General features: G+C 37.6%; 1 protein-coding gene across 6 annotated transcripts in view; it reads left to right on the top strand.

The window, feature by feature from the left end:
* The window catches only part of ATXN7L1 (ataxin 7 like 1), a 110,884-nt gene that overhangs the window by 75,431 nt on the left and 7,762 nt on the right, over positions 1–27,691 (top strand). For all 6 annotated transcript variants that reach the window (XM_068189645.1, XM_068189642.1, XM_068189644.1 and 3 more), the window contains 7 exons: positions 2,738–2,960; positions 10,913–11,196; positions 16,078–16,160; positions 17,014–17,270; positions 19,547–19,739; positions 22,076–22,197; positions 24,803–25,748. In XM_068189645.1, coding sequence (XP_068045746.1) covers positions 2,738–2,960; positions 10,913–11,196; positions 16,078–16,160; positions 17,014–17,270; positions 19,547–19,739; positions 22,076–22,197; positions 24,803–25,748 — 2,108 coding nt within the window. The remainder of the gene's footprint in view (positions 1–2,737; positions 2,961–10,912; positions 11,197–16,077; positions 16,161–17,013; positions 17,271–19,546; positions 19,740–22,075; positions 22,198–24,802; positions 25,749–27,691) is intronic.

Here is a 27,691-nt window from a genome sequence, read left to right as displayed (position 1 = left end):
TGCCATACCTGCAAGATGTTCCTGCCATCTTCTGCTGCTGACATTGAATTGACATTAACTTTTGTGAGGAAATGCGCAGATTTTACCCATCCAAGCAGTGTCTCAGAACACCTCTGGTTGTGTGGCACTGACTATTTACATTCTTTCTCCTGCATGGCTTTACAGAGGTCACAGTTTCTATTTCCATTCTAAGAAATTTGAAGAAAAGCTGGGTAACGCTGATGATACTCAAATGTGTATTAGACTCTGTCTAAAAGGCGGAAGAATTTCTGTAGCCATGCTTTGGGGGAAGAGGGGTGTTCGAGGAGGTAAAAGGAAATGCTAATTATAGCAGTCAGTTCTGATTATAAGAATGACCACAAAACAGTATCTTGAATATTCATCTTTCCAGAAGATTAATTTTAATAAGAGTAATATATTTCATTTCCAAACATATCCATAGGGCTGATATTGATGACAGAGTTTAAAAGCTGTCAGGCTTAAGAAAACCAGTAGCTGTGTTGAAAATTGGAGTAATTAATCCTAAGTTTATATAGTATGTGTGTGGAAAACATATTTTCTCCCAAGTTTTACTTTATATATAGCTTGATTTTGTTAGTAGCATAGTATTTCTTTTTCATCAGTCCTCCAGTAATTAATGGGAAAGTTGCAATTTTTATTAGCCTATTTAAAATTTATTAAATAGGTTCTGAGAAGACTGGTAAATTTTGAAACAATAACTATTATTTAATAAAATAAATAGATCATGAATGGAACTGTGCATTTCAGAATCAGATGTATAGCTTACCCAGATGTTACCACAAATGTGAGGTGAAATGAATGTAAATCCACTGCATCCTGCAAAAGAGTTTTAAAGGCAGAGGCTGCACACTGAAGTGTGTGGTGGGGTGAAAACTGGCAAATGATAGGGGATGTTATGGGAGTGAGGATAGACATTTTTGTATTTGAAAAAAAATTAAGACTGTTTTGCTCTTCAGTTGCAGGAGAATCTGGAGGAAATTCCAGCACTGGTAATTAAAGCTGTGAATGTGAAGATATGGAAATGCTTGATCTTAAATAAAAAATGTCTTTATTTAGTCATTCGAGATCTAACAGAAACATTTTGGAATATTTTTTAAGCATTTCTCTTTGTTCTTGAGGTATTTGCCTATTGCAAGTTAATCATGGATGAATCCTTCTGCTACTGGCAAGTTTTTACTTGTGAGGATGCCAGACAAATTGTCATGTTTTGATTCTGTGTGGGAAAATTTTTCTTAGGTGTCCTTGAAATATCAAACTAGCAAGTGCAGGCTTGATGCTGCAAATACAAAACCTTCCCATGTATTAGCAGGTCAGTGGTGCCTCCTTAACCTGCTCTTGGTTGACTGGGTGATGGTGGTCAAGCTCAAAGAGTGGCGCCCACATGGGTTCTTCAAGTTAAGTGCTGAAGGCTTTAGACAAGGAAAAATTGCTGCATGTTGAACGAGAAACTCCAGCTTGTCTGAAGTACTCGGCCTATGCTTACATTCCACTTGCTACATTTGATTAGTGTGTTGGTTGTGGGGGTACCTTTCTGATCCCTTCTGTGGTCAGACTCTTGGTGTTCGGGCACCAGCAGACTGCAGTCAGTACCTATGAGCCAGGCCCTGCTGACCGGAAAATTCCTCTTCCCCCAGCCCGTCCGTGCCACCCCCTGCTGCCTTTGGCTAGGGAGCGCTGGGGCTGGGGAAAGGGTGCTTCACAAATGGGGCCAATAGGACTGTTCAAGATGTAGAGCACCCCTCAGAAACCTTACAGCAAAGATCAGCTCCTGTCTCTTGTAATATTTTGTAGTTGTGCTGAAGTTCACAGCGTAAGCCTGTTGTTTGCTGCACACTGATGCAGCTGGCTGGCCAAGCACTGGCACTTCTACCGTGGAGAAAGATACGATTAGTAAAGAATGGCCAAAACAGTATTTTTACTTAAAAATATGATGGATAGGACATTTATATTTTAAAAAATTTTAATAATGACCCAACCAAATCAATTTCAAAAGAATCCTGTCTGTCTTGTGTGGGATCAGCCAGGCCTTGCTTTTTTGCAGTGCTTGAGAGGCCTCTGGTGTGAGCGTGAGCAGTGCTGACCTCCAGATGCCACATTTGTTACTGATACATAAACTTCCTGTGTTTTTTGCACATGCCATTTTCTCTGTGTGGAAAAAACCCCAAACTTTTACCTTGAATGGTGCTTGGAGATAACCAAGCAAACCAGACAGAGCCCACCTCTCTGGAAGGGCCAGGAGCAGTAGACCTTTTGCTGCTTTTCAGTCTTCCTGTTGTTTTCCTTACAGTTTCTCATTAAAATTGAAACAAGATAGTCATAAAGTAAACTGCCCAATAACCAGGTCAGATTAATTCATCATGAACCATTTTAGGAGCAGTCGCATATCTGTCACAGATCATTTTACTGAGTTGTGTTAGCTGTTACATACTCTCATTTCTTCTCAGCATGAAAGACTTCGGACACCAAATATAAATTTTCTGGTAGATTATTGCCATTTATTTTACTATATTTTACATTTTTTCAGAGACTTTATGAAGCTGATTTTGTCTAATTATCATTTGGCTTGATTACATTCACAACAATAATGAACTGGTATTCTTTGGAGTGATGAAAATCATTGTAACAAGCATAGAGAAGAACAATTACCTCTTTCCCAACTTATATTTTTAATTTTAGCCTATGACATGCTGTAAAATTCATACCTTTTCTGTTACAGAACGGAGACACAGTTCAATGTGTAAACCTTCCCCTTCTCCAGCTTCTCCAGCCTGTAATTCCAGGACATCCTTAGTACAGATGAAACCGAAATCCTGTATCAGCGGCCATAACCCTGTCAGCAGCAACTCAAAGCCATTCAAAACGCCCAAAGACAATCTACTTACCTCCAGTAGCAAACAGCACACAGTCTTTCCTTCAAAAGTGTCACGGGATAAACCATGGTAAGTACCAAAATAACAGTTACCAAACTGTTGATGTTGGTGTTCAAAGTATCTCTATATATATAATCACAATCATAAAAAACCCCATATTCTCATTTTACCTAAGTTTACAGTTTAGGCCTCTATATTTCTAAGGGAGGAAACTGGGATATTTTTAAATTAAGAAAAAAATTATATATAGGAAGTGCAAGGACTGGATTACTTTTTCAGTGTTCCATCAAATGTGTTTTTCTAAGATGCATATAGCAAGTGAGGTATTGACCCAGTTTGCTATCTTTAAGGTCCATCTTCCACACTATCAGCCCTTAGAACTGATGCTTTTAAACAGTTTAACAGGATAATTTTTGCAGAGTTCTTAATATTGGCTTAACTGATGTCCATAAAACTTACTGGTTATAGTGAATTATCTTCAATAGCAGCTGCTGTTGGAGTTCATTCTGTGTTTTGATAATGTTTGATGCCGTATAAGATGACAAGAAAATTCCGGCTGCAAAAATCACTATTTTGGGAGTGTCTTACATCATGTACTGTGATATATGTACACATACATATTGAGACTGACTGCCGTGCCCATCCTCCCATGACTGCAATGATAGAAGCAGAGCTGCAAAATATATATGACAGCAGAACTGGGTCACTATTTTATCCCTTAAGAAACTGTTTTGTCTTCATTATCTACAGGAAAGATGCTTTGTGATTAGGCCATTAGGTTGGTGACTTGAGATCTGGGTTCAGTTCCTGGTTCTGTTATGCCTTGGTCTCTTCAGCTTCAGTTCTGTCTGTAAATTTGAGATAGTGAGACTTCCTTTTTCTTAAGATTTATCTACTTACTTTATAGATCCTTCCCTTTTATATGTAATACTAGCATGAGAAGGTCATGATTTTAGGTAGGGTTTCTGGACACAACTTCCTTAAAACAGTGAATCATTTAATGCAAAGCATTCACTCATGAGACAAAGAATAAGCTCAGATTATGTTAAAGCCATTGCTCACGTTTCTGCCTGAACCCTGCACAAGTTGCCATGATTTCAAAGAAAACAGCTTCTGCCTAGCTGTAGAATTTACCTTTCCCTGGAAAAATATATTCTTCCTATAAATATGGATCCACCATATTTTTGAGCATAATGAGCATTGTGGGTAATTATGGTGTAAAATTCTGAAAATAGGAAATCTGATTGTTTAGGCTTTACACTCACACGTAAATAGAGTAACAGAATGGCCTCTGTCTCAGCTGTGTGTAAGTACCTCATTTACTACTTGAAACCAAGTATTATTGACTGAATAGTGACTTTTTCTTCTGAATGTTGGAGGAGAATTTTATACGAGAGGGGATTCTTTTATAAGTCTAATTAAAAGAAAATCAGAAAGGACTTCAGAGTATTAACACTATTGACTGTAAACCTATTTCTCATCGTGTTACAGACAGCATCTTACATATCCCCATTTCAGGAGACTCACTGAATCTATAAACAATATCTCCCGTTCTGGCAACAGATGTCATTCTGGCAGTCAGTAAAAGCTGGAAGGGAACAAAATAACTGACCATTTCCACCAATCCCTTTTCCCTTTACTGGGAACATCTCAAATATTTACTGATGATTATTAACAAGGTAGATTTAACCATTTAAAAGTGTTGCACTGCTCTGTTGATTGTTTAACAATGAATATGACAGTAGTTGTACCAAGAATTATGTCATTCTTCCAGCAGTGCTGGGAGATCATACTGCAGTTTTGTTTTGTTTTGTTCTGGGGGAAAATTAGGCATATAGTAATTAAAGATACTGTAATTACTACATAGCAAATCACAAACAGTCTGAAGTGAAGATCAATTAAATTCTCTTGCAAAATATAGTGTTACGTGTCTTAGATTACATGACTTGTTTAGGAATAAAATCTGTCTGCTAATCATCACAGGTTATAGAGAGCTGGCAGGTGTTACAGAAGAAAGTGTTTGTTCCTATTCCGTTAGAGGATTATAATATTTATTTAGAATACTAGAAAATATTCAGCAGATCTGATTTAAGGTGAAATTATTAATAAAATTTATTAATTTTTAAGATTATGTTTTCCATTTAGCTGCTGCACAAGCCATAGAATTTCTTGCCTTAGGTTTTAGAAAGAAATCCTGAATTGACACAGAAACATTTGTCTCAAAAATGCAAATAGGATTCATGGTGCATCCAATTGTGTTGTGGTTTCTCATCCTCAGAAGCTTCCAGGTCTTCAGTGCTTTTGTCTGTTACATTGTAATCTCATACCAAGCATTTATTTGACCTAAGTTCTTCCAGACAGTTGTCAAATCAGCTTATTTCAAGAATTACATCACTTTAGTTACTGCTTTTCAGACCTGGAACAACCTTTGTGGGCTTGCCTGATTACTGCATCTCCTTTAAATTTTAGTTGTTACAATTAGAATTTTGGAAATGGCCTCTGCAACAGCACAGACCAGTAGATCTGTTGCTGTGCCTGCCTTCATGTAGCTCCAAATTTGTTATAGTTTTGGTTGAGGCATCGTCTTACCCATTAACCAAGTAGCTCTTTCTCTTGTTCATGTCCTGTGTTGTTCTAAGATGTGCTCCAGAGGTTCAGGTTGCTTCATGGCTAATGTTTTAAAAATCATGATTGGAATGATCAGATAAAAGAGATCTGGAACTGTTTCATTTTTTAGCTGCTGTTTTAATACCTCCCTTCTTGTAGTTTGAATATAAAGTATTATTGTGAATACATCATCCAGAAATATCTGTCAGTTCTGATTTTTTCCCCCTGTATCTCTACCATCGTTGCTATTAATACAGCAGTGCTTAGAGATGGAGCAGAGCTGGAGCACCACTGCACTGTGCACAAGATAAATGCAAAGCATCATTTTCTGCAGCTTGCAGTTAGGGTGGTAAGAGGTATAGCAGAAGGGTAGAAACTGGGGAGAAAAGGGCAAAGAATTGATAGAAATAACAATAATAATGAACGAGTGATCATAATTAGTAAGCACAGCTCCGATGCTTACCCTTTATCAAAGGCATTCCTGCAGCCAGGAGCTCTCTTCCTCATTGCTGACCTTCCCAAAGGATGCTGCTTTGCTTGCTGTGCCCCAGCACAGCTTCTGGGTGCTGCCATGGTGGATTTAGGTGTTGTGATGCTACAGGGTGTTCATTTCCTCCAATCCATGATCCAAAGGCAGCATCAAATTGGGGTAAAGTGTTGAAGTAAGCTAGCACTGGGAAACCAGCTGAAGTAGATCTCCTTGGCCTCCTTCCACAAAGTTTAGCCTGCCAGAAGTTCTGAAAATGAAAAAAATGAGATGGAAATGATGTGATTTTCATCAACACAGAGAAAACTGACTCCTCCTGTAAACAGAAAAAGGATCCCAAAGGTACACCTGTGGGCAATCCTTTAAAATTTATGTCACTTTTCAAAGTATTTTTAAACATCTCTTGGCCTTTATTTCTATAAGGAATTACAGTTGTTCATACTGAGGCTGAGAAAGTGAAGATAGTCATGATTTAAGGATATTCCTAAGGATACTTGCTTCCTATTGCAGCATGGAAGCAAAACTCAGCAGGACCATATAATCTAACATTAAATCACAAACATTTTGTACATTGTAGAGGCAATTCCAGCAATGTAGATTAAAGTTTTATGTTTTTAAATGCTTATGAGTTTCTTTTCTCATAAATTTGAAGAGTTGATTGAGTGGGTGAGCTTTTAGATCAATATAATTACAAATGACCAAAACATAAACCCAGCAAAATTACATAATAGGAAGGAGAAATAATTTTTAAAAGCCAAAAGAAAGGACAAGAGAAGTAAGAGGAGATACAGGTATGAAAAGTGTTGTGACATACTACAGCTGTTTTTCTTTCATGCTGGAAGGGACCTAAAATGATCATTTAGTCCAACTGCCCAACAAAGCATGAGGAGAACAGAAGGAAATGTTACCTTATTTGAAAAGAGAATGAGCTTCTAAAGCCTGTCATGACCATGCACTTATTGTAGGCCTCATTTTTGCATCTTTGGTTCCTAATTCATCAACATTGGTATTGTACCCCTGGTCAGCAACACTAGAAGCCATATTCCAATATCAGTATAACCTGGGGGATGTGAAAACTATTCCTTACTTGCCATATCCCATTGCTGATATGAGCACAACAGTACAATAAAACCCCATATTGCTTATTCATTGTGACCATTAAATATTTTTGTCACTGTTTTTCAGGGTGTTGTTTCCCTGTATTTCACTGCAGACTGAATAGCTTGTTATTTCTTATGTAACTTTACATTCATTTGTATTAAAATGTCTCTTTGAGTTAATGAACTTTACCAAACACTCTATACTGCTTTCTATAACTTTGTCTCTTCATTATTTAGTTCCCGTCAATCCTGATTCTGTCAGCACATGTTATCACCAGTAATCTTATCTTTATTTCTCAAGTCCACTGAAGTTTTTGGTCATGTCAGACTTGGTAATGATGGCTAAAAATGCCCCTAGCAAAACACCATTAAGGAATCATAAATCTCAGAAAAACTAGATCTGAATTTCATATTGTTTAACATTTGCTTTTAAATAATTTTTATTTGTGTTTTATAATGCCTTTCAAAAACTGGAACATTTTCATAGTTATCTTTGTCAGCTTAACTGGTAACTTCATCAAAAAGTAAATTCTTTGCCAGAATCTGATCCTCAGCAAAACCATGTCAACTTATTGTTTATCAGTTTATTTTTATTAGCTTTTCCAATATTTCTTTCAAGACACTTTGGTTTGGGTTTTCAGCATGGATGAAAGAGCAGCACTCAGCTAGCCCCTCTAAGATTCCAGGATTCAATTAGAAATTAATATGCTGAGACCCAGTATTGCTCCAAATCTTTTGGAACCGATTGTCGCATTATGCACATTCCCTTATGTAAAAAGAAAAAAAGCAATCATTATTTTTCAGCTGGCACTTTGCACTTACTGAAGGAATCAAAAAGCATTTTTATCTGACTGGAGAGATTTATCCTATTTCCTTCTAAGTGCAGAAGAAATAATGAATGTTTCTGATGTGTTTGCTTTGGAAGTAACTTTTCTTGCCTGTTAGGTAGATACTCCTATTCTTACTAGAGTTTCTTTTGTCAAAAATGTCTTTACTGAATAGATTTTTTTCCTCACTTTTTATATTTGTTGCATGTTGTTTTTCTAATTGTCCCTCTCAACAGCTGTCTTTAAAAAAATCTAAACAAGCTTAATGTTAAAGAACTCCTTTTAAAATTCAGTAAATAAGATTAAAAACCTGGGTTTTCTTTTTCTAACAAACTTTTGAAATAAATCCTCAATTTTTTACTCAAATAACTCTGTTTGGGAAAAGAATTCTTTCTAACAGTCAAATAAAATATTTGTGATTTGGTTACTTTTTAAGACCTTAGTAGTTTACTCTAGTCACTGTCCTGTGGACCTTGCAATTTGCCATTTAGTAATAATAGACTAAACTAGAGGTCCTCACTGATGAAGGCAGTAAAAGAGAGAGAGACAAATTATAATCTGTAACTTCTGAAATCATAAGTAATTTACTATGGGTACCAGAAATCCTATAGAATGTGTATATCCACAGGTACTGGAGTGATGCGTAAAGAGGCTAGCCAGAGTTAAAGGAATAAAGTAGGTATTCATTAAAAGGCCTTCAAAGGATACACCTTGGGCAGTACAAGAGCCCGGCCAAGGCTCTGCCCAAGATGGACAACTGGTCACAAGTTTTCACACTTTTATAAAAGTTTTGGTCCATTTACATATTGGGGTTAATTGTGCAATTACAGCTTCAGGTTATGAAGTCCCATCCTCTCAGACTGCTCTCCTCAATTCGCTGTTTACACTTTCTGGGCCTGAAGTTGCAACCATGTCCTTGGTTCTCAGGCTGGAAAAGGATTGTTTTGTCTAACTGAACTTGCTAACACTTTATATGAAGTTCAGAGTCACACACTAAGGCAATACAGAATCTAAAAAATATGAAAGCTAAAACTTAAGGCATCAGGAGTATTTTTCATTTTTCTTCTACACTACAGTGAAATGCATAATGAAGGTTTGACTTGTTGATCTGTAACAAAATGAAGCAAAAATATTCCCTCCCCTGGGCATTTTTCATTATCACAGTTATCCAGCCATATGTGCCCTAGGATCTGAGATTCTGAACACTGCAAAACAGAGAAACCCTGTCCATTTTTATTAACAATATTTCACTACTAAACCAGATCATACACTTGATTTTTTCACTGAATATCAGTATTTTGAATTAAGATAGTTCTTAGAAATTGCCCATGAAGATTTGCTCATATGTTTTTATATAGTTTACGTATAATAGAACTACGTAAAGTAAAATTCTCCTATTTTCAGAAAATGTAATTGCCATTGTTCAAAGAAAAAAAATAATTCCTATACTGAGATGTTACAATTTTTGCGTGCAATTTAACTTAATAAATTCAGAGCAGTTTAAAAAGGGAGAGGATCAAATCATCCCTTTCATAGCTACCTGTTTGCATTCATTTCTGATTTTGTGAGTAAGGTACATTTTTTGCTTAATTACTGGCCAGTGCTCTACACATTACTGCAGTTGCATCTGCATTCTGACTACTGCTACATATATAGTACCACAGGAGACAGAAGTTTTATATAATTTAATTTCAGCTCCAGAAGATGTGTTGGTGTCTAAATCTTCTTCATAGTTGTGTATACTTACTGTTTATATCAATGTTGGTACATTTTCCTATGTTAAAATACCCTTAGAATAAGGTTTATCATCTTCAACAGCTACAGAGAAACAGAGGTTTGTAGGAGCCCAGGAAAGTCAAGAGTTGAGTTATTTTGAACCCTGCTTTGATGTTTCCAAAGTGTGTCCCATGGAGAATGCCATCTCAAAGTCATCTTTTTCTGATTGTGAAAACTCCACACCTGTAAATATTCCTTCTGTAGAAAGGTGCAGCAAAGGTTCCATTTTTCAGACACAAAAGACTGAACTTGTGCGACTTGTGAATAGGGGGATTTCCCTAACTATTCATGCATTATGTTATATTTTTTTATTTGGGTTTGTTTCAGTAGGGAGGGGTCTATAATTTATATTTAATAACTGGTAGTCACAAGATATACAGTTTTGGAGTTGTTGGGTAGATAAAAAGCTATCACTGGATATTTCCTCATGGAGATAGAACCCAGAAATAATAAAATACTATCGCAGCTGAAAATAATTTGTCTCAGCCTTTATTGCTGCCAAATTGAGAAGGTAACATTTGTTAGTGTCACAAATATGCAGTGATGGTAGTTAAGTTAGAGTAAGTTAGTTACTGCAAACTTTACTGTGAAAAGGGACAACTAAGTTAAAAATTATATTGAGAATTTTTATATGTAAGTCCCTAAGATTTTATTAAAATACATTGTAGTAATGCTCAAGTCATCAAGGATTTTAGTACTTTTAAAGGGACAGCTGTTAAGATTTCTATGCTTAAAATCTCTTTTCTCCTTGTTTCCAGAACTTGTATGTCATTTAGACACATCTGAGCAAATGAATTATAGTTGTGTTTGTTTAAAAATATTAATATTATTAGCAAACTGCTTCGTTATCATGGTGAGTTTAGTACAGCATACACATCTCGTATGTGCTTGTGTTAAAGGCATGAGACCGTATTTGTAAGGAGTATGTTTTGCTTGGTACCAAATACTGATTTTGCTTATGAATAGTAAGGAATTGGATCTGAAAAAAAATACAAAGGTTCATTTTCATAATTCTCTTCATTGCCAGGGTTTACAGATGCCTGGCTTTGTAAATGCTTGATGGAACAAAAATAGTCAATACTGGTACCAAGTATTTCGTTTTAGTCTGGTCTTAAGATGCTGTGTCACTTGCATTGAAATTCTTGTATCTGTGGAAAGGAATTAAGTAACTGTAAATCTTTGGTGCAGAAAATACCACATGGATATTTTTCTTTGATCTTGCAGTGTTCCTGTTCCAGTAGTCAGTCTAGAGAAAATTCCTAACTTAGTGAAGGCAGATGGTGCCAATGTTAAAATGAATTCTGCAACCACTACCACCATCACTTCGTCCTCAACTTCTTCATCCACCATACCTGCTCCAACTTTGGTTAAATCTGGTTTGACATCCAAGTCAGTGCCACCATCACCAGAAAAGATTCTGAACGGCAAAGGAATTGTAGCTCCATCAATAGACAAGAAACACCAAAATGGCACTAAAAGCAGTAACAAGCCTTACAAAAGACTTTCAGGTATGTGATGTTGTAGTTCACTTTTTGTGGTAGTCTGTTTGTCTTTGTTAATGCTTCTATAGCTCATAATGCAGCTAATAAAATGCTGGATTTGGTTTGATTTTTTTGCTGTAAGATGCCGGGTTGCATGTATGAAAATTAAGGCTTTCACACTCTTTGCATGTGTAAAGTATTTTTAAAGTACACATTCTGTTTAGCTTGAAATCACTGGTCAACAGGCCAAATACAAATTTTTAAGGAAGTAAATTTGTTAAAACAGTAAGTCAGAAGACTTCTTTAAGCCATTATGGGATTTGAGTCTGTTTACAACAAAGGAAAATGTGCCTTGGTTGGGTGACTTTAGTTCAGTCATGATCAAGTTGAACAGGTTTAAGACATTGGTTTATCCTCCAAGTCATGATTTTTTAAAATACTCTTTTTTTGTTGTTTTAGATATGAGAAAATTCTTAAGGAGATATGGGAAATGCTGGGAAATTATTAAAAGTCATCATTTCCTTTCACCCCTCTCCCCCTGCAATTCAAATATGAGTGGCAATGTTTCTAGCATGACGATCTTTATCTTACTCAGGAAGACAGGACGGTGGAGTTGAGAAAATGACATTTAATGGGAAATGCCTTGGATGGCCGTAGGCAGGGTAGTTTTGAGGATGTAAGTTCCTGTTCAAACCTGCCACCAAAGCACAGAACACCACATTGTGGGAGGGCAGAGGCTCTGTTAGAAAGGTTGCTGTCCACTGGGAGGAAGAATTATTTTTGGTGGAGTTCCCTAGAGGTGACCCATGTCAGCTGTTGGACAGAGAGGAGAGAATTTACCCCTGAAAGCAGAAAACAGTTTTTTGCTCTGAATGAAAGGAAACAAAGTGTTTTGAGGGGTTTTATTTTATGGTTTTTTTAAAGCAAAAGTAACTGACTCAAATTTAGGACTGAAGAAGCTGTGCAGGGTCTATTCATCAGCTGGCAGTACTTTGTGACTCGGGCAGGAACTTCTTGTGTGTACTGAAAGGCTAATTTTGCTAATGGCAGCATGAACCGCATTGGATCGTCACTTTGGCACAAAGTTAGTTCACATGATTTCTAAATGTGCACTAGTTATGAACCAGTATAAGTTGTACAAGATAAATGCTTTCATTTCCAGTTAATGAGTGTGTCCTATTTTTTGCCTGAATATCAGGTTTATTTTTTTCATTTTCTCCGATTTGGCAGTTTGCCTATGGTACTGCTACCTTGGCTGAATTTCAGACCAGTGTGAGGTGTTTGCTAGGGCTGTGTGGGGCATGGAACAATGCCATTGCCTGAAAGGCATGGATTCAGTACACTGATTGCTTTCTTAACTAGTTAAAGGTGGCATATAAGAAAACAGAACCACTGTTCATTTATAGCTTTTCAGAACATGAAAAAATGTTACAAGAGAGTAGCTTAAGATTAGGCTTTAACCCTTACATTTCACTTTTTAAGATCCAATATATTATTCTAACAAAAACTCTCTATATTTTACAGTTTATTTAGAATATTACTTCCTTTTAACCTATTGTTTCCTGTAATGGGTTAGATGCTGAATTTAGCTAATTAAGTTAATCAATTAAAAATTCTTCCTTGAGCAATTTAAACTGTTAGTGGTTTTCCTCATGTCACCACTTACTACTGCAGGGCTGCGGGTGATACTTGTACATTTTTGTGCAAGTGCTTGCAGATATGAGTTCATAAAGGAGAATCAGTTCTGTAGAGCCTTCCTACAGCTTGCTGCCTTTACTGTGGAGGTGGCTCTGGCACTGCTCTTTCTCAGAGCTCTGACTTGCAGTGTCTTCTAGGCTAGGGAACACGGTGGAAATTTCTGCACAGGACTGACTGAGCACCTGAATGGGCATGTGTTTACTTTTGTATGGATAACAAATACACAGAACTGAGACTTTTTTTTACAGCTCCTCTGTCATGATCAGATTTGTGATCTGTTCAGTCTTACTTCCATTGCCTTGAGTATTGATGCAGCCATGCAATAATTTAGGGATTATGCAAATTGTAGAAGTCCTGAGAGCACTGGAGATGAATTGCCTGTAGATTGTGTGTCACTATGATGTATTCCTCTCCATTATTATACAGGACTGTGCAAAGGCTGAGAAAAAGATCTTGGAAGGTCAACGAGATTATTATTTGAGTTATCCCATAATTTCATTCATTTCACTTGAAAAGGATGAAAGGATCCCAGCTAAGGGATTTAGGTTTCCCTCAGTCCGCTGCACTGGAGCTGTATGGATGTTAATTTTTGAAGCTCCTTAATAAATTTGGCCAGTTTGCATTTGTTTCCTTCCCTTTTTAGCAACCTCTACTGTCTCTCACACCATTTCCCTGACTCTGATTGAAGTTTGTGGGGTTGTTTTTGTTTGCTTTTTTTTTTTTGTTTTTTTTTTTTTTTTTTTTTTGCTGAGAGCTGATGTTGTTTGTGTGATGAATGAACCTGCCCTCTTTTCAGAAGCACTGTCCTTGTTGAGAGAGAGGAAACAGCTTGTGGAACCACAAAAGACAGTCTGTAGCTGCCCAGCATAAGTGGATCAGAGTTTCCTAGTAGCAACTGCAAAAATGATTTTTTTTTCCTAAATCTTCCTTAGTTCTTGTTCTCTTTGGGATGACGTTAAAGAATGCAGATGCCCATCGTATGCCAAGAAAAACTGTTCTGTTGCAAACAGAAGTTTATGACAGTTCAGTCTTGGCCCTTGCTCTTCTATTGGTGAGGTTATATCAAATGTTCTTCACTTTGTCCACTGAACGTGAAGAAGTAGAATCCATTCCAGAAAAACAGCTTTCTCAAGCTGTGCCTGTGCACAGGGGTCTGGCGCTTGCCACGCTCCACATTTCCTAACACAGTGGGCAGAAGCTGCACTTTGTTATTGATAAGAAGGTGGTAAGTTTCATGTAGTGTGTTGCCCAGACCAGGCGTGTGTATAGCTGGCAATTAGATGTTCATGATTTCTCTGGAGCAGCCATGAATGCTTCAGCCAGAAGTAGTTTCCTGTTTGTTCAGTATTTTCTGTTTCTCAGCGAAACCATATCATTTTGTTGTTCAGTCAATGGCAGAGGCTTCCACTCTTTCCTCTTATAACTCCTTATATTGATTTTATCTTTATGTATGTTCCTAATAACTGGCTTTGCTATAATCAGTCCAACAAGTCTTGGATGGGCCACTTACTGACAAATAGCAATCTGGACCATTTTTGATTTTTGAAGAGTTTCCCTGTTGGTCCAAAACAGTCCTTGCTCGGTGACTATCAGAAGACATTCCATAGCCTTATAGTTGCCTTCAGGACTTTTCATTTGAAGGCATATTTATTAGTCCATATTGTCTCTTTGGTTTGTTTTTTCAATTTGTATTGAAGGTTTTAGGTGGGTCATTCAGGAAACTGTAATGGGAACATCTTACACTCAAACCCCAGGAACAACTAACTCCTTTAGTTCATGAACATGTGTTTTCATCTATTAAGTAGAAAAAAATAGTTATTATATTGAGTCATACGCAGCTATTTTTGTGTTTCTGTTGTATTGTAAATGCCAAAGGAACTACAACTGCCTATAACATATTTCAGTTCCTTTCTAGATTTCAAAAAAAGCCCTGTGCCAGCTGGTTTTTCCAAGCTCCCTTTTTTGTATGGCTCTGCTAATAGGTTAATAATATAACCATTTAATGTTTGCATAAGCATTTGAAGTCTAGATAGCAGAATACATAAAACTGCTAGAAATTGTGATATCTGGAGGCTAGTTGCTGTCTAACATAAGGTGCTTGTCCTTACTTTTCTTATTCCAGCTGTTCTACTTGCTATGATGCTGTCATAGCATTGTAACACAGGTGTGAATCACTGTCTTCCTCTTAGCTCCCATTTGTTTGTTTATAAAGAATTTTTAAATCCTCTGATTAAATGTTGTATTTGAGTACAGGATGTTTGTTGTATCTGAATGCAACACCACTGTACAGTTAAAATAGGATTTGGCAAATAGTTTATATTCCTCTACCAAACAAAAGCAAACCTGTCTACCGATTACACAATAATTTGTCAAGGTCTATGAAGGTAATGGTAAAGGGTTTTGATGGCATAAACTAAAAAGTATGTATCCATAGTTTTGTTACAGTTCGTAATGCAAACCCTAAAATTATATTAACATAGCCTAAGGGAGATGATGCTATCTGTGGTATAGAAATGCTAAAATATTAATGAAATTAACTATACAGATACAGCATATTAAATATTAATGCCCTTTTAATGTTAATCATGAGTACAACTCATGTAAATGCCTTTTCTCATAATCTCTACAAACTTTAAATTCCATCCCTCCCTTCACATGGGGAAATAAAACCTAACATACATGTTATTTTTAGAAAGATTTAGGGGACAGATTTAGATAAATTTTATTTTTAAAATGCCACCAGTAATCAACCATGGGTTGTTTTCTAGATTTTCTAAGTATGTCAGAGAAATGTTGTTTAAAGCACTTGTGATACCATTTGTGTCTTAGCCCAGCTCTGGAGCCAGAGTTGCAAATGCTGTATTTTATGGCCTCAGAGGCAGGCAGAATTAGAGAGGGAACTGAAGTCATAGGGAATTGGCTTGGCCCTTTGTTTGGGCCCCTCCACTGTAAACAGACTTATTACTTATTTCCATGAAGTCTTTGGCTGAAATCCTGTTCTAAATGGCTTTAAATATGCAAGGGTAAAAAAATACACATCTATATGAGTGGTGCACATTGCACTGTTGTGGGATGCTGGGGTTGCGATCAGTGGTTCAGGTTGAGCCTGATTAAACCTAATTCTAACAGGCAAAAATTATAAACTAGTCTGGTTAAAACTTCTATAATAATCTGTTTTCTTCTCTCATTTTCTATTCTCCCATTAAACAGAAAGAGAATTTGACCCAAATAAGCACTGTGGAGTACTGGATCCTGAAACAAAGAAACCTTGCACAAGATCCCTCACCTGCAAGGTATTTTTCTTAGAAGATAAAATATCAGATGCTTTGTTATAGTTTAAATCCTACCACAGTAGTTTGAGAGGTCATACCTGCTCCTGTCTTACAGACAATGGGTATGGTATTCAGGCGCTGTTTTCAGGTAATTCTTTTGTGTAATTCTGTTTCTTTGAATAAGAGCATCTGCATTATTCCACTGATATTTCTAAAAAGATTTTTTTCATGTCATTTTATTATGCAAAAAGCATTAACGTTTCATGTAGAAGCCCAAGTGTTATTTTAAATGCTTCTTTTTTGGTTCATGTGTGCAACAATGTTGAAGTATAGTCAGTTTTTAGTAAAAAAAAAATTACCATATTTTTGTATAATAAATTACTTGAGGCTGCCCTTGTGATAGTAATAACTCCTGCATCAAAAAGTAGCTGCAATGTGAGACATTTCTAACGAACATTTGTATGTGTATGTGCTGCCTGTCAGTAGAGATCATCAGCTAAATTTGCTTTAAAATCTATTCATGTTTTTCAATCCAATGAAATCAGTTTTTCATTGTAAGTTAAAAGCTACAATGATTTTCTTAATATCTTAAAATTACTGCAATTCTATTTTCCATCTTGAAAAAGGTAAGTCAATAGTCTTTATTATATAAAAATTGTTGCAAAAAGTAATTTTAGCCTTGATGTTGGCATTTCTTAAGAATGACTTTATAAGTTATCAAAGATAATGTGGAATAGTAGCTTTATTTCCATAACTGTGGCTAAAGTTGTTTGAAGTAGATTTTATCTTTTAGAGTAGTGTTGTATCAGAAGTATAGAGGACTCATAAACAATGTCATGCACACACAAATGCTTTTTAACCACCCTATTTTTAGACTCATTCACTTAATCATCGACGAGCAGTTCCAGGCCGTAAAAAACAGTTTGACATCCTTCTAGCTGAACACAAAGCTCGATCCAGGGAAAAAGAAGTCGCAAAAGACAAAGAGCATCCACCATCTGCAAGGGAAAGCTATCAGAGCCAGCCCACACCAGCACAAGACTCTCTGTCAGGATCCTCAGTGAACTCTGGGCAAGAATCTAAAGTAACATCTCCTGCAAAATCTAGACCACCAAATTCTGTACTTCCAAGGTAAGCAGTGTGGAATGTTGAATTCTGAAAGTGCTGTAAGAAATTTCTTAGACGTTCATTCAGCTCCTTTTATAATTATTTAATACTTCTCTAGGCTATTACATAATAAAACATGTTAATATAAGAATTTCTCCTAGCTTATGTTAACTGAACTCTGTCCATGGTAGCCTGTGATTAATTCGGAATGAGGGAAGAAATAGTGTCCACCTTTGCCTCAGAATCTCAGATTAACTGCATTTTTTTCCCCCTGAAAATGGTAGCTATAATTAGGAAAGATTATATTCAAGTCATTTGGTCGCAATTGAGTAGAAAAGTCTATTTACATTAATCATTGTAGGTGTTAGTGGTAAAATTCTGTACATTTATATAGAATTTTTCTCCAGAAATACTTTTCCAATTATGGTGTAATTTAGTGTTGATTTAAAACTATTGATATGAAACTGTCCATAGCATGTCTTCCCTTGTTTTGAAGATTTTTCTTAGAAAGGACAAAAACATTCTTCAGAAGGACAATGAAAACTTCTGAAGGCATCCTTTTGCAAAAACAGTGTGAGGTATTTGATCTACTGAATTCTAATTGTCCTCTGGAAAACTTCCGATATGTTTTGTTTATTTGTGGAATTTTTTGGTACTAGTTTTGGTTGGAGTGCATAGAGCTAAATTAGTTGTCTTTTTTTCCTATTTATATTTTTTCATCATTCATTTCTTTGCAGAAACCTTGGTCAGGACTGGGTGCTCATTTTGGGACTTTCCTACTATGATAGTCCCTATTTCAAAGAGATGCTTCTTGTATTTGCCATCTCAGGTCTTACAGAGACAGCTGTTTGCACTGTTTTCTGTGTGGCCACCGAGCCTGAATGAAGTTTCATTCCTACAGTGGCAGAGGTGGGCCTTGCAGGGTTTGAGTGAAAAGACAATGAAAGAATACCCACAGATGAACTGGTGCTTCTCTGCCTAATTCTTGTAAAAGCAGTGAACGTACACAGAGAGGAGCACAGACAGGCAGGTAGAAATGGGGTTTTAGGAGATGTTACAGTCAAAGTAGCAAAACTGGAGTGCAATTCCATGAGAGCCAGCTGCAGAAATTGCAGAGGTAGTAGTACTCGAGGAGGAGCATTTTAGCAGTCAGACATTGTGTTTATGCAGTCTGCGTTTCTGTTTCTGCTGCGGTCCTGCCTGTCTCAGAGCAGCCATGGAAGCCTTGCGGCCTCTGCAGGGGCAGCACGCCTGCGGCTCTGCTGCTGCCGGTGGCACAGCCCGCCGGGGCCAGCGCGGGGCTCAGGGGAGCCCGCCGGGGCCAGCGCGGGGCTCGGCCGGGGCCAGCGCGGGGCTCGGCCGAGCCCGCCGGGGCCAGCGCGGGGCTCAGGCGAGCCCGCCGGGACCAGCGCGGGGCTCAGCCGAGCTCGCCGGGGCCAGCGCGGGGCTCGGCCGAGCTCCCGGCTCTGCGAGCACCCGCACGGCCCCGCCCGGCGGCAGCAGCTGCAGCGCTTGTCCTGCGCTGGTGCCATGGGTGAGCAATCCCTGCGCAGGTCAGGAGAGGGCTCCTGTCCGCCGGCTCGGGGACTGCTCTGTCCTGACAGCATGAATTCATGAGGCTGAAGAAGATCATCTACAGATTTTGCCCAGTGTGGACATCTCCTCCAGCCTCAGAGCTGTCAGTACATACTTGGTTGTACAGACTGTGATTGAGAACCTTTTCCACCCCCACTTCTAATTTAATCTGTTTTCAAACTACTTTTGAAGGCAAGACCATACCCTTTGGTGCAAAGACTGCTTTGTTTTATTGCATGTTAGACAAAGGTAAAGAAAACCTACATGCTGTGAGGAGCTCTCCCAGTTACTTCACTCACTAATTCACTACCTGTACAGGGGGTCAGCTAAACACTCTTATATTTAGTACACTAATTTTAGTAGGATTTTTGTAACTGGACCCTTGGGATTAATCAAGTAGCAGAGTAATGGTTCATTGTAAGAAGAATTTACATACCTGATTTTTATTTGTGTTTTAAATATTCTTTGTCTCTCTCAAGATCTGAAATCCAGCTTTGTGAGAAATTTAAAATTTCAGGCAATAGAAGGGTGCTTCTGTTAACATTAACTTGATGACAACCCCACAATATATTTCTGAAGAGGCGAAATGTCAGCTATTCAGTGCCTTTTACTGTCCTTGTTTGCTTTGATCATTTCTGGTATCATTTGCTTTGATGCTTGATGCCAGCAGGTAGGTCTGTAGAGCCTTTGAACACTGATGATTTAAATGTATATTCTTCTTCTAGACCTTCATCTGCAAATAGCATAAACAGCAACAGTTCTTCGAACCACAGTGGGTACGTACCAGAACTGCCACTGCCTTCCATGGGAGGAGATATCACAAGCAGATTGTCCAGTGATGAAGGAGAAGCGGATGGAGCTGAAGAATCTGAGAAATTAGACTGTCACTTTTCTGGACACCATCCCAGACCTCTTGGGGTATGTGTCAGTCTCTGGCATGCCTTGCCATTGTTCTTGCATAATTAGGGAGAGGAGAACAAAAAAGTAATTTAATAAGAAGGTAAGGAATGAAGACCGTACATTCTGAAAACTGTTCTAAAGAGAAAAAATACATTTTGCAGGAAAGGGTAAGGATGGGATAAGGTAGGAAGAGACCACTGCTCAGTACACATGATACATTGATGTAGGACAAGATGGGCAGCAGAAAATCAGAAGTTCTATTTTTAGACTGTCCTCTCAGTGGACCTCAAATTGGGTGTAGTTCTGCTAAACGGATGAAAGTTGCATTGCTTTAAATGTGACATGAGCAGATATTCTCTTGGTTGTTGCAGTTCCTACAAAACTGTACCTTGCAGTTAGTGGCAGAAGGCTAGTACAATGCTCCATTGATTTCTGTAGTCTGGTTTAAAGCAGTAATTAAATGTCATTTATGTGAGTGTATGTGGACTTAGAAACTACTGCTTCATTCATCTCAAAATGGAAGGGCTCTGGTGGTGGCTCAAGTATGTGTTTGAGCAGCTGGTTTTGTCTTTCTCCTGTGTTAGTGAGAAATTTCATTGTAAATAGTAAGAGCTGCTTTGTGGTATTATCTCTGCAGTGTGAATTTGTTTATACTTTTCAAACCAAGAAGCAGTGGGAGAACTCTTGAAATTCTTAGGAGTTGTCTCTCATAAAAATTGAGCCAAGGAATACATTTACGTGTTTTTCATATGATATGCAGAATAAAACATTGTGATAACTGGTAGTGTTGTTTGTATTCCCAAGAGCAAAGGATAACTTGTTACTGTCACACAGCAGAAAAAAGTATGACCCAAACATTAAATGATTTTCAGATGAAATCCTGTATTTGGTTCTTACAGAGAAAATGAGAATTGCTGTAGTCCACAGAATACTATGATATGAAGAAACCTCCTGTTTCCTTGGTACTATTTTATGCTGCTTTGGTATTGCTGACTACTTCTCTATGAATTAAAAACTAAAGGTTCGCTGCATGGGTGCCCACACAATTCAAAAAATAATCTAAGTGCAGCCAGTTCTCGTACATGCCTCAGCAGTGAGGCGTGGCTGTCAATAGGCATTTTGGTTTAGGATCCTAGTTCTGTTTCAAGGCAAAGCCACTGACTTATCTGTTCTCTGAAATCTTAGCATCTCTCAACTGAAGCAGTTACTGGTACTGAAACCAGTTCTTAGTCTGTATCAGTGTGAAGTCAGAAAAGATAATGTCAGTTACCTCCAGATCACGCTAAGTTGCTGAATTTCATATTCAAGTAGACTGTTTTCCATACTAAGTCCCTCTCCTGGCCAGGTAGTAATAGTTGATTGGGGGAAGGTCAGTAGCTACTTAAAATGCCTCTTAGTGGTACTTGATGTTAGTGGTAGCTCACTGGGAGGTGAGGCTAGTTTGTCAGCTTAGGTGGTGGTTTTAATTAACCTGTTTAACCTTGTCATGAAACAAACTTCAGATGAACAGTTGCAGTCACCACTTGCTGAACATTAAGCTGACGAGTACTTTGAATGGATGCTCTTCTACCGCACCAGTGCTTCTGCTGTCAGCCAGAATTGCTGTGACTGGGTCTCTTGTGTGATGGAGAGTTGTCTTGTTTTTTGGCGATGGTTTGTAACAGGTTTCTCTCCTAGAAATAGGCATTGCAGCAGTTCTCTGCATCATTTAGACCAGTAAGACTGAGCTGAAACAAGAGCAGATTCCTGATTGTAACATTTCAGTGTAGTAGGACTTTTCAGGAAGTTCTCCAGAGGAAGGGGGGCAAGTACTCCTGAGCTCTGCAGAATTCCTAAAATACTACTCCTCCAGTTGATTTTCATGCACTGTGAAGAGTATATCTCATGTTCTGTTGTAGCACAGATGCCATGGATGATAATTTACTTTTTTACTGAAATGTCAGGGGTTTGTTTATTAAGTAGATACTAAAGATGTTCCCATTGCACTTCTTTTCCTCTTCAGTTATATTTTTATTGCTGTCATGCAATTATGAGATTTAAGACACACAGAACAGTGTAACTTGTCTTTCTGAGGCAGTAAGAATTTTTTCTTTAAAAGTACCTGAGCAGTTACATTCTTTCTCTGGCACTGAATTGTTAATGAAATATGACATATACTTTACACTAAGTTGAAATACTATGTTCATATTTCATAATTCTTAAAAAATCTATGCTGTAGATAAGGAAAACCACGTTTTCAAAGAAGTTTTATATGCATGATACAAATTACAACCGTGTTCCTTGATCTATCAATAAATATTTCATAATGTAGAAATACATTTTTATAAGCAAAATTGAAATACCTTTTCTTTCAGTTCTGTTCATATGGCAGTCGCTTAATGGGAAGAGGGTACTATGTCTTTGACAGAAGATGGGACCATTTTCGATTCGCACTGAACTCCATGGTAGAAAAACACTTGAACTCACAGATGTGGAAGTAAGTGGGATTTTTATGCTTGGTGGGTAATTTACATTTTTCGTTCTGTAAAATTTCTAAATTAAACACTCCATGGCCAGCGTTTGTAAAATTGCCTCTTAATTAGTTACCTCTTAATTACCTCTATTAAGGTATAGCAGTAACCTGTGTACAAATCTTCTCTTCTCTGTTAAGGAATATACAGCCTAACAGAACAATCTCCTAGTCTGATGTAAATTTCTGCCAGATTTAAGACTCCTTCTAGTCCCTAAGAATCCAGATTTTTGCTTCGAATTTTCTGCCTTTATCAAAGCATATCACCCATTCAGGCTTTGCTGTGCAAGACTCATGAGTTGTAAGATAAGGAACTTAGTGCACATCTGTCTGTGTGTAAGATGGAATATGATAGGTTTTTAATCCATAGTGCCCTTACTACCTTTGGGATCTTAAAATTCTGATTATTACTCACTGTTGAAGTACCTCTCTATTGCATATGCAGGGCCCAAGCACTATAGGCTTTGACTACACAGATCTATTGAAATAGACTGCACTTCTAAAATTACTTCTAAAATTACTTTTAAAAAAATTAATTAAAAGTTCATGGCATCTGCAGATAGGACTGAGTTTTTAGGGGTATTCTGCTACAGAATATGCATTCTTCGTCCAATATAATGATGCTAAAGTGCAGTGTTTTGTGTTGCTGTTTATTATCAGGATTGTGTTATATTCATTGGATGCTAGCCATTATATAAACAAGGTTTGATTTTTATTTAAATATATATTTTTAAGCACTAAAGCTTGGCTTGCCTGACTAACCTGGTAATTTAATGATAGTGGTGCCATTGTGTTAGGAGTTTGGAAATGGTTGGTTCTGCCGTAAAAGGGCCAGTTTCATGTCTGTTCAGAGACTGATCATGCTCAATCTGCTTTGTAAATTCATAAACTAGTGTCTGTCACCTTCCACAAAAAATATTTTCGTTTCCTTACATAGGAAGATTAAAATTTGTTACCTATTGGCTTTGTTTGTCAGGAGAAAAGATGCTTTGGCATCTGAAAAAAACATATACCACCACTAGTACAAACTAGTACAGAAAACAAAAACTCTATAGCAGTTATTTGAAACCAAAAGTAAACAGGCCTTATCCTGCTCCCACTAAATATGATTTTAAAAATTTTCCCAAATTTTAGCTGTTCATGTAATCTCTAATACTTTAATGAGCTCCAGCCATACTCACTTGCCTGTATAACACAGGAAGCTGACAGTGCCCAACCCCTTTTTTATTCTTCTGCTGTCCTCAGCCCTCCTCTGGACTGACCTTTCCCTGTGCTCCCCAAGCAGAGCTGGGTGTGAGGCTGCTATTCTAAAGCTCTGCAGCTGTGGCCAGAGGTACAGGGATGGGGCCATGTTCTCAGAACTGTAACAGTAACAAAGTACTTTAATCCCTAGCTCTCAAAGTACTTTGCGAAGGTGGGTAGGAATTGTTGGCCCTTCTTTAAAAGGAACCTGAAGGACAGCTCTGATAAGCAGCTTTGTTTGCATTGCAAGTGGCAGGCAGTAGGACTTGCTCATTTGTGACAGCATGGACTGTATGTAATCCCTTATGTAACTGTGCCATAAACAGTGTTCTGTCCAACAGTCTCCATAGGAGGAATACCTGGAGAGGACACTTGTAATTAGGATTTCATTTATGATAAAACAGCACACACAGGGCTGCTCTTTTACTGTACTTCTGTGAGGGCAAGAGTAAGCCTTTAAAAATGGGAAAGGTGTCAGTAGTGAGGATAACAAGGGCAAAGTTATGGGGCTGTACAGCTTCTTAGAAAAGAGAAATAGGATTAAACTGTGAATTAAATATAAGTCTAAATAATGGGAAAAGCTCACATAATAGTTTTCCAAGAGACATTATGAAGGTCTGGTTCTCCGATAACACCACATTAGATAAAATAATAGGTGATGGCTGAATGGAAAGGAATTTGAATACATCCTGCTAATTTCACAGGTAATATTATTATACTTTATTCTCAAAACAGTATTCAGCTGCTTATCAAGCTTTATACAAGCTCGGCTTAATATTTTGTCAAATTTTCAATATTAGTGAAAATTAATCAATAATTTGCCTGTTTAATCCCACCTAACCAGCTCTCAAATGAGCTGTTGGGACTAGCACGGCTTTTGGAAAGGGGTGATATTTCCTCTTTGTGCTCAATGATTGAGTCTTCACAACCCCCCAGACTGGCTCATTTACTACCTTAATGAAATCTAACCTGTGAGTTTAGGTTGATATTGAAACTGTTCCACAACTTGAACTTTGAAGCAAAATATATGCAATTAATGAAACACAGTGACTGGGATATGTATAGGTGCCACTGTTGGGCATTTATTTGCATATTTTAACTGTTTGGTAAAATAAAAGAAGGAAAAAGGAATTTAAATGTGTAATAATGTGTTTAAATTGTAATACTGTGCACTTAATTGCTGTATGTGATTAATAGAATAGAATAGGAATCAAAATTATAATGAACTAGGTTTGCCTTTTTGAACAAGTTAATGGAAATTATTTCCTATCTGCATTGTTGGATGGAATTTTTTATGTCTCGTCTTTTTTTTTTTTCCTTTTCTGTTTAGGAAAATCCCTCCTGCGGCAGACAGTCCCATGCCTTCTCCAGCAGCACATGTCTCCACTCCTTTTCCAGCATCAGTCTTACAGCCCTTCAGCAACCCCAGTGCAGTGTATATTCCTTCAACACCTATCAGTTCAAGAATCACTTCTTCTTACATAATGACATCAGCCATGTTATCAAATGCAGCCTTTGTGACAACGACAGAGACAAATTCCATTATGTCACACACCACAGCTTTTCCTCACGTGGCTGCAAGCCTGAGCATCATGGACTCAACTTTTAAGGCGCCATCAGCTGTGTCACCAGTGCCAGCAGTCATCCCTTCCCCATCCCACAAGCCATCCAAAACAAAAACCAGCAAATCCTCAAAAGTGAAAGACCTGTCATCTCGGAGTGATGAGTCTTCAAGTAACAAAAAGAAAAAGCCGCAGTCGTCGTCTTCATCGTCTTCATCATCCTCATTATCTTTGCAGACATCTTCCTCATCTTCATTTTCAGGGTCCCACAAAAAGAACTGTGTCCTGAACCCCAGTTCAACGTTGAACTCCTATCAGGCGACATCCTCCTATAACAGTGTGTCTGTGCACAATAATGGAACAAGCCCACTCAGTGCCAAATCGGAGCCCTCAGGACGGACTTCATTGTCAAGTAGTTCAACAGACTCAGTGAAACACATGAGCATGGTAGTGAGCAGTATTGACGCTTCTAATCTGTCTGTATCTTCTCTCGTGCACCACTCAGGGGACCACTCCCTGGGAGCACATAATGCAGTGTCTTCTCTACCCCTTTCTTTTGACAAATCAGAAGGAAAAAAACGTAAAAACTCTAGTTCTAGTAGCAAAGCCTGTAAAATCACTAAAATGCCTGGTATGAATAGTGTTCATAGAAAGAGCACTGCCAACCTTATTTCTGCGGTGCCAGATCCTACAAGCAGCTCCATCTCTCGGCAGGTAAGGGACTCTTCCAGTTATTTTTTTGCAGATCATGTCTGACTTCCTTGAAATATTTCATGCATTCTGAAAAGAAGATACCACATTTGCTTCAGATGTGTTTTTTCATCACACAAGTTACTTTCTAGGTTAATATAGAAGTATATTTGTATTCATTTTGTACCAGTCATAGAAAGATGCTTTGAAAGTTAAAAAAATGTTATATATATACATATATATGTATATATATATATATATACTTTCTCAAAATATTTTATGAGATTTTTTTTCAATTAATAAAGCAGCTATTTGTATCTCTGAAAGTAAAATTGAATGTCCAGAATTGATAAATGATTTTTAGAAAATTTTTTTTTTCTTAATTCTCATCTCTCTGAAATAAATTGTGTTATTGAAACAGGAAGATGAGAGTCAGAATTCCTGTTTATTTCTTTTCCCAAACTTGTTGCTGGTTCATTTCCTAATGCTATGCTAGTCTCTTCATATCTCTTCTAAAACACATCTACCTTTCTTCTGGAAAGAGTCCGAGGTGCCTGACCACAGATGTTGTTCCCTGTTTGAAACTGGAAAAATTAAGAAATTAAGTTCTTAACTGAATGGATGACCTTTAGGGGATATTTGGTTACCTATATCAGTGTACATGTGTTCACAGAATATTGAAGTCAGTGCAGCAGATAAGGTTACAACATGCTTCCTTCATTGATAGCAACAGAGCTTTGGCTTCTCTTCCAGTGGTGCTATATAAGAACAAAAGTAAGATCTGTTGGGAAAAATGCCAATATGATCTTTATAATGATCTACTGTTTCATTCTGCTGCTGTGCCCAGTGCTGTGCAGTGCACCCAAAACAATGCTTGGCCCTGGCGTCTGGAAGACAAAGCCATAGAAAATAGGATATCTCAGAGAATCCAGAGAAGGTAGCTTAGGAAATTTTGGTTTGGTTTGGTTTTGGTTTTGTTTGTGAAACTCTCATTTCCTAAGGATATTGCAAATAAAAACAAGTGGAATTTGGAGAAGAAGATGGTAAGGGCAAAGCAGTCCATAAGTAATATGGCAGAAATGGGAGAGGAAAAAAGGAATAATTGAATCCTAAAGCTGCTATAGGAGACAGAATGAATGTCTCAAATAATGGCTTAGCAGGTATATTTTCTCTTTCCTACTTCCAGCAGAGGTGCAACAGAGATGATTGTTTGGCTTTTTAAAATGGGGAGTGGCATTCTCTTTCTATTGTAAGCCTCTTAAATGTGTCCTGCAATCAGAACTGATCTTCAAGTAACTGAAGTCAGCAGAGGTTGCTGTAAATTCTTCTTCTGTCACACAGTCTGAATTTTGAAACATGAGTGCCCAAAAAGATCAGATTGCCCTGAGGTTTAATGTGTCAAATGGAAAGAAAAAGTAAGTACAGACTGGTATTTTGGTACAAACATGGGTGATAGGAAATGGATTGTGTCATCCTTTCACAGGACATGGACTGTATCTGTAGCTAGTGCAGTGTGAGGAGATCTTACAGAGGAGATTCTGAGTTCAAATCCTGAGCTCCCTCAGGATCAAATCTGTTCCTGTGTGCTTCAGTTTGTGATGTATTTCATCATGTTGCACAGCAATAGAAGTAAATAAACCACAAGAAATCAATCAGAGGTCTTTGCTGAATATTTGTAAAAATGTAATTCTGACTAGTATTTTTTTCTTAAGAGGTTGAATATTTGTAATGAGTGTTACAATATACAGATATTCAAACATGTTAAAACATTATATTAAATATCATACAGATATTAAAACATGTTACCTCCTCAGAAATAGGAGGTAAAATGGAGTTGGTTGTATTTCAGAAGTCTAGCTGGCAGCTAATTGTCTTTGTGACAAGGATACTCTATGCAATACAAAATAAATTGAATTTGTACCCATTTAAGCATATGGGTCAAATAATATAACATACTCTACATATGT

Source organism: Anomalospiza imberbis, chromosome 5 (genome assembly GCF_031753505.1).
Source record: "Anomalospiza imberbis isolate Cuckoo-Finch-1a 21T00152 chromosome 5, ASM3175350v1, whole genome shotgun sequence".
In the NCBI taxonomy this organism is placed as follows: domain Eukaryota; kingdom Metazoa; phylum Chordata; class Aves; order Passeriformes; family Viduidae; genus Anomalospiza; species Anomalospiza imberbis.
Note: the sequence above shows the minus strand (reverse complement) of the source record. Positions and strands in the feature narration are given on the sequence as shown.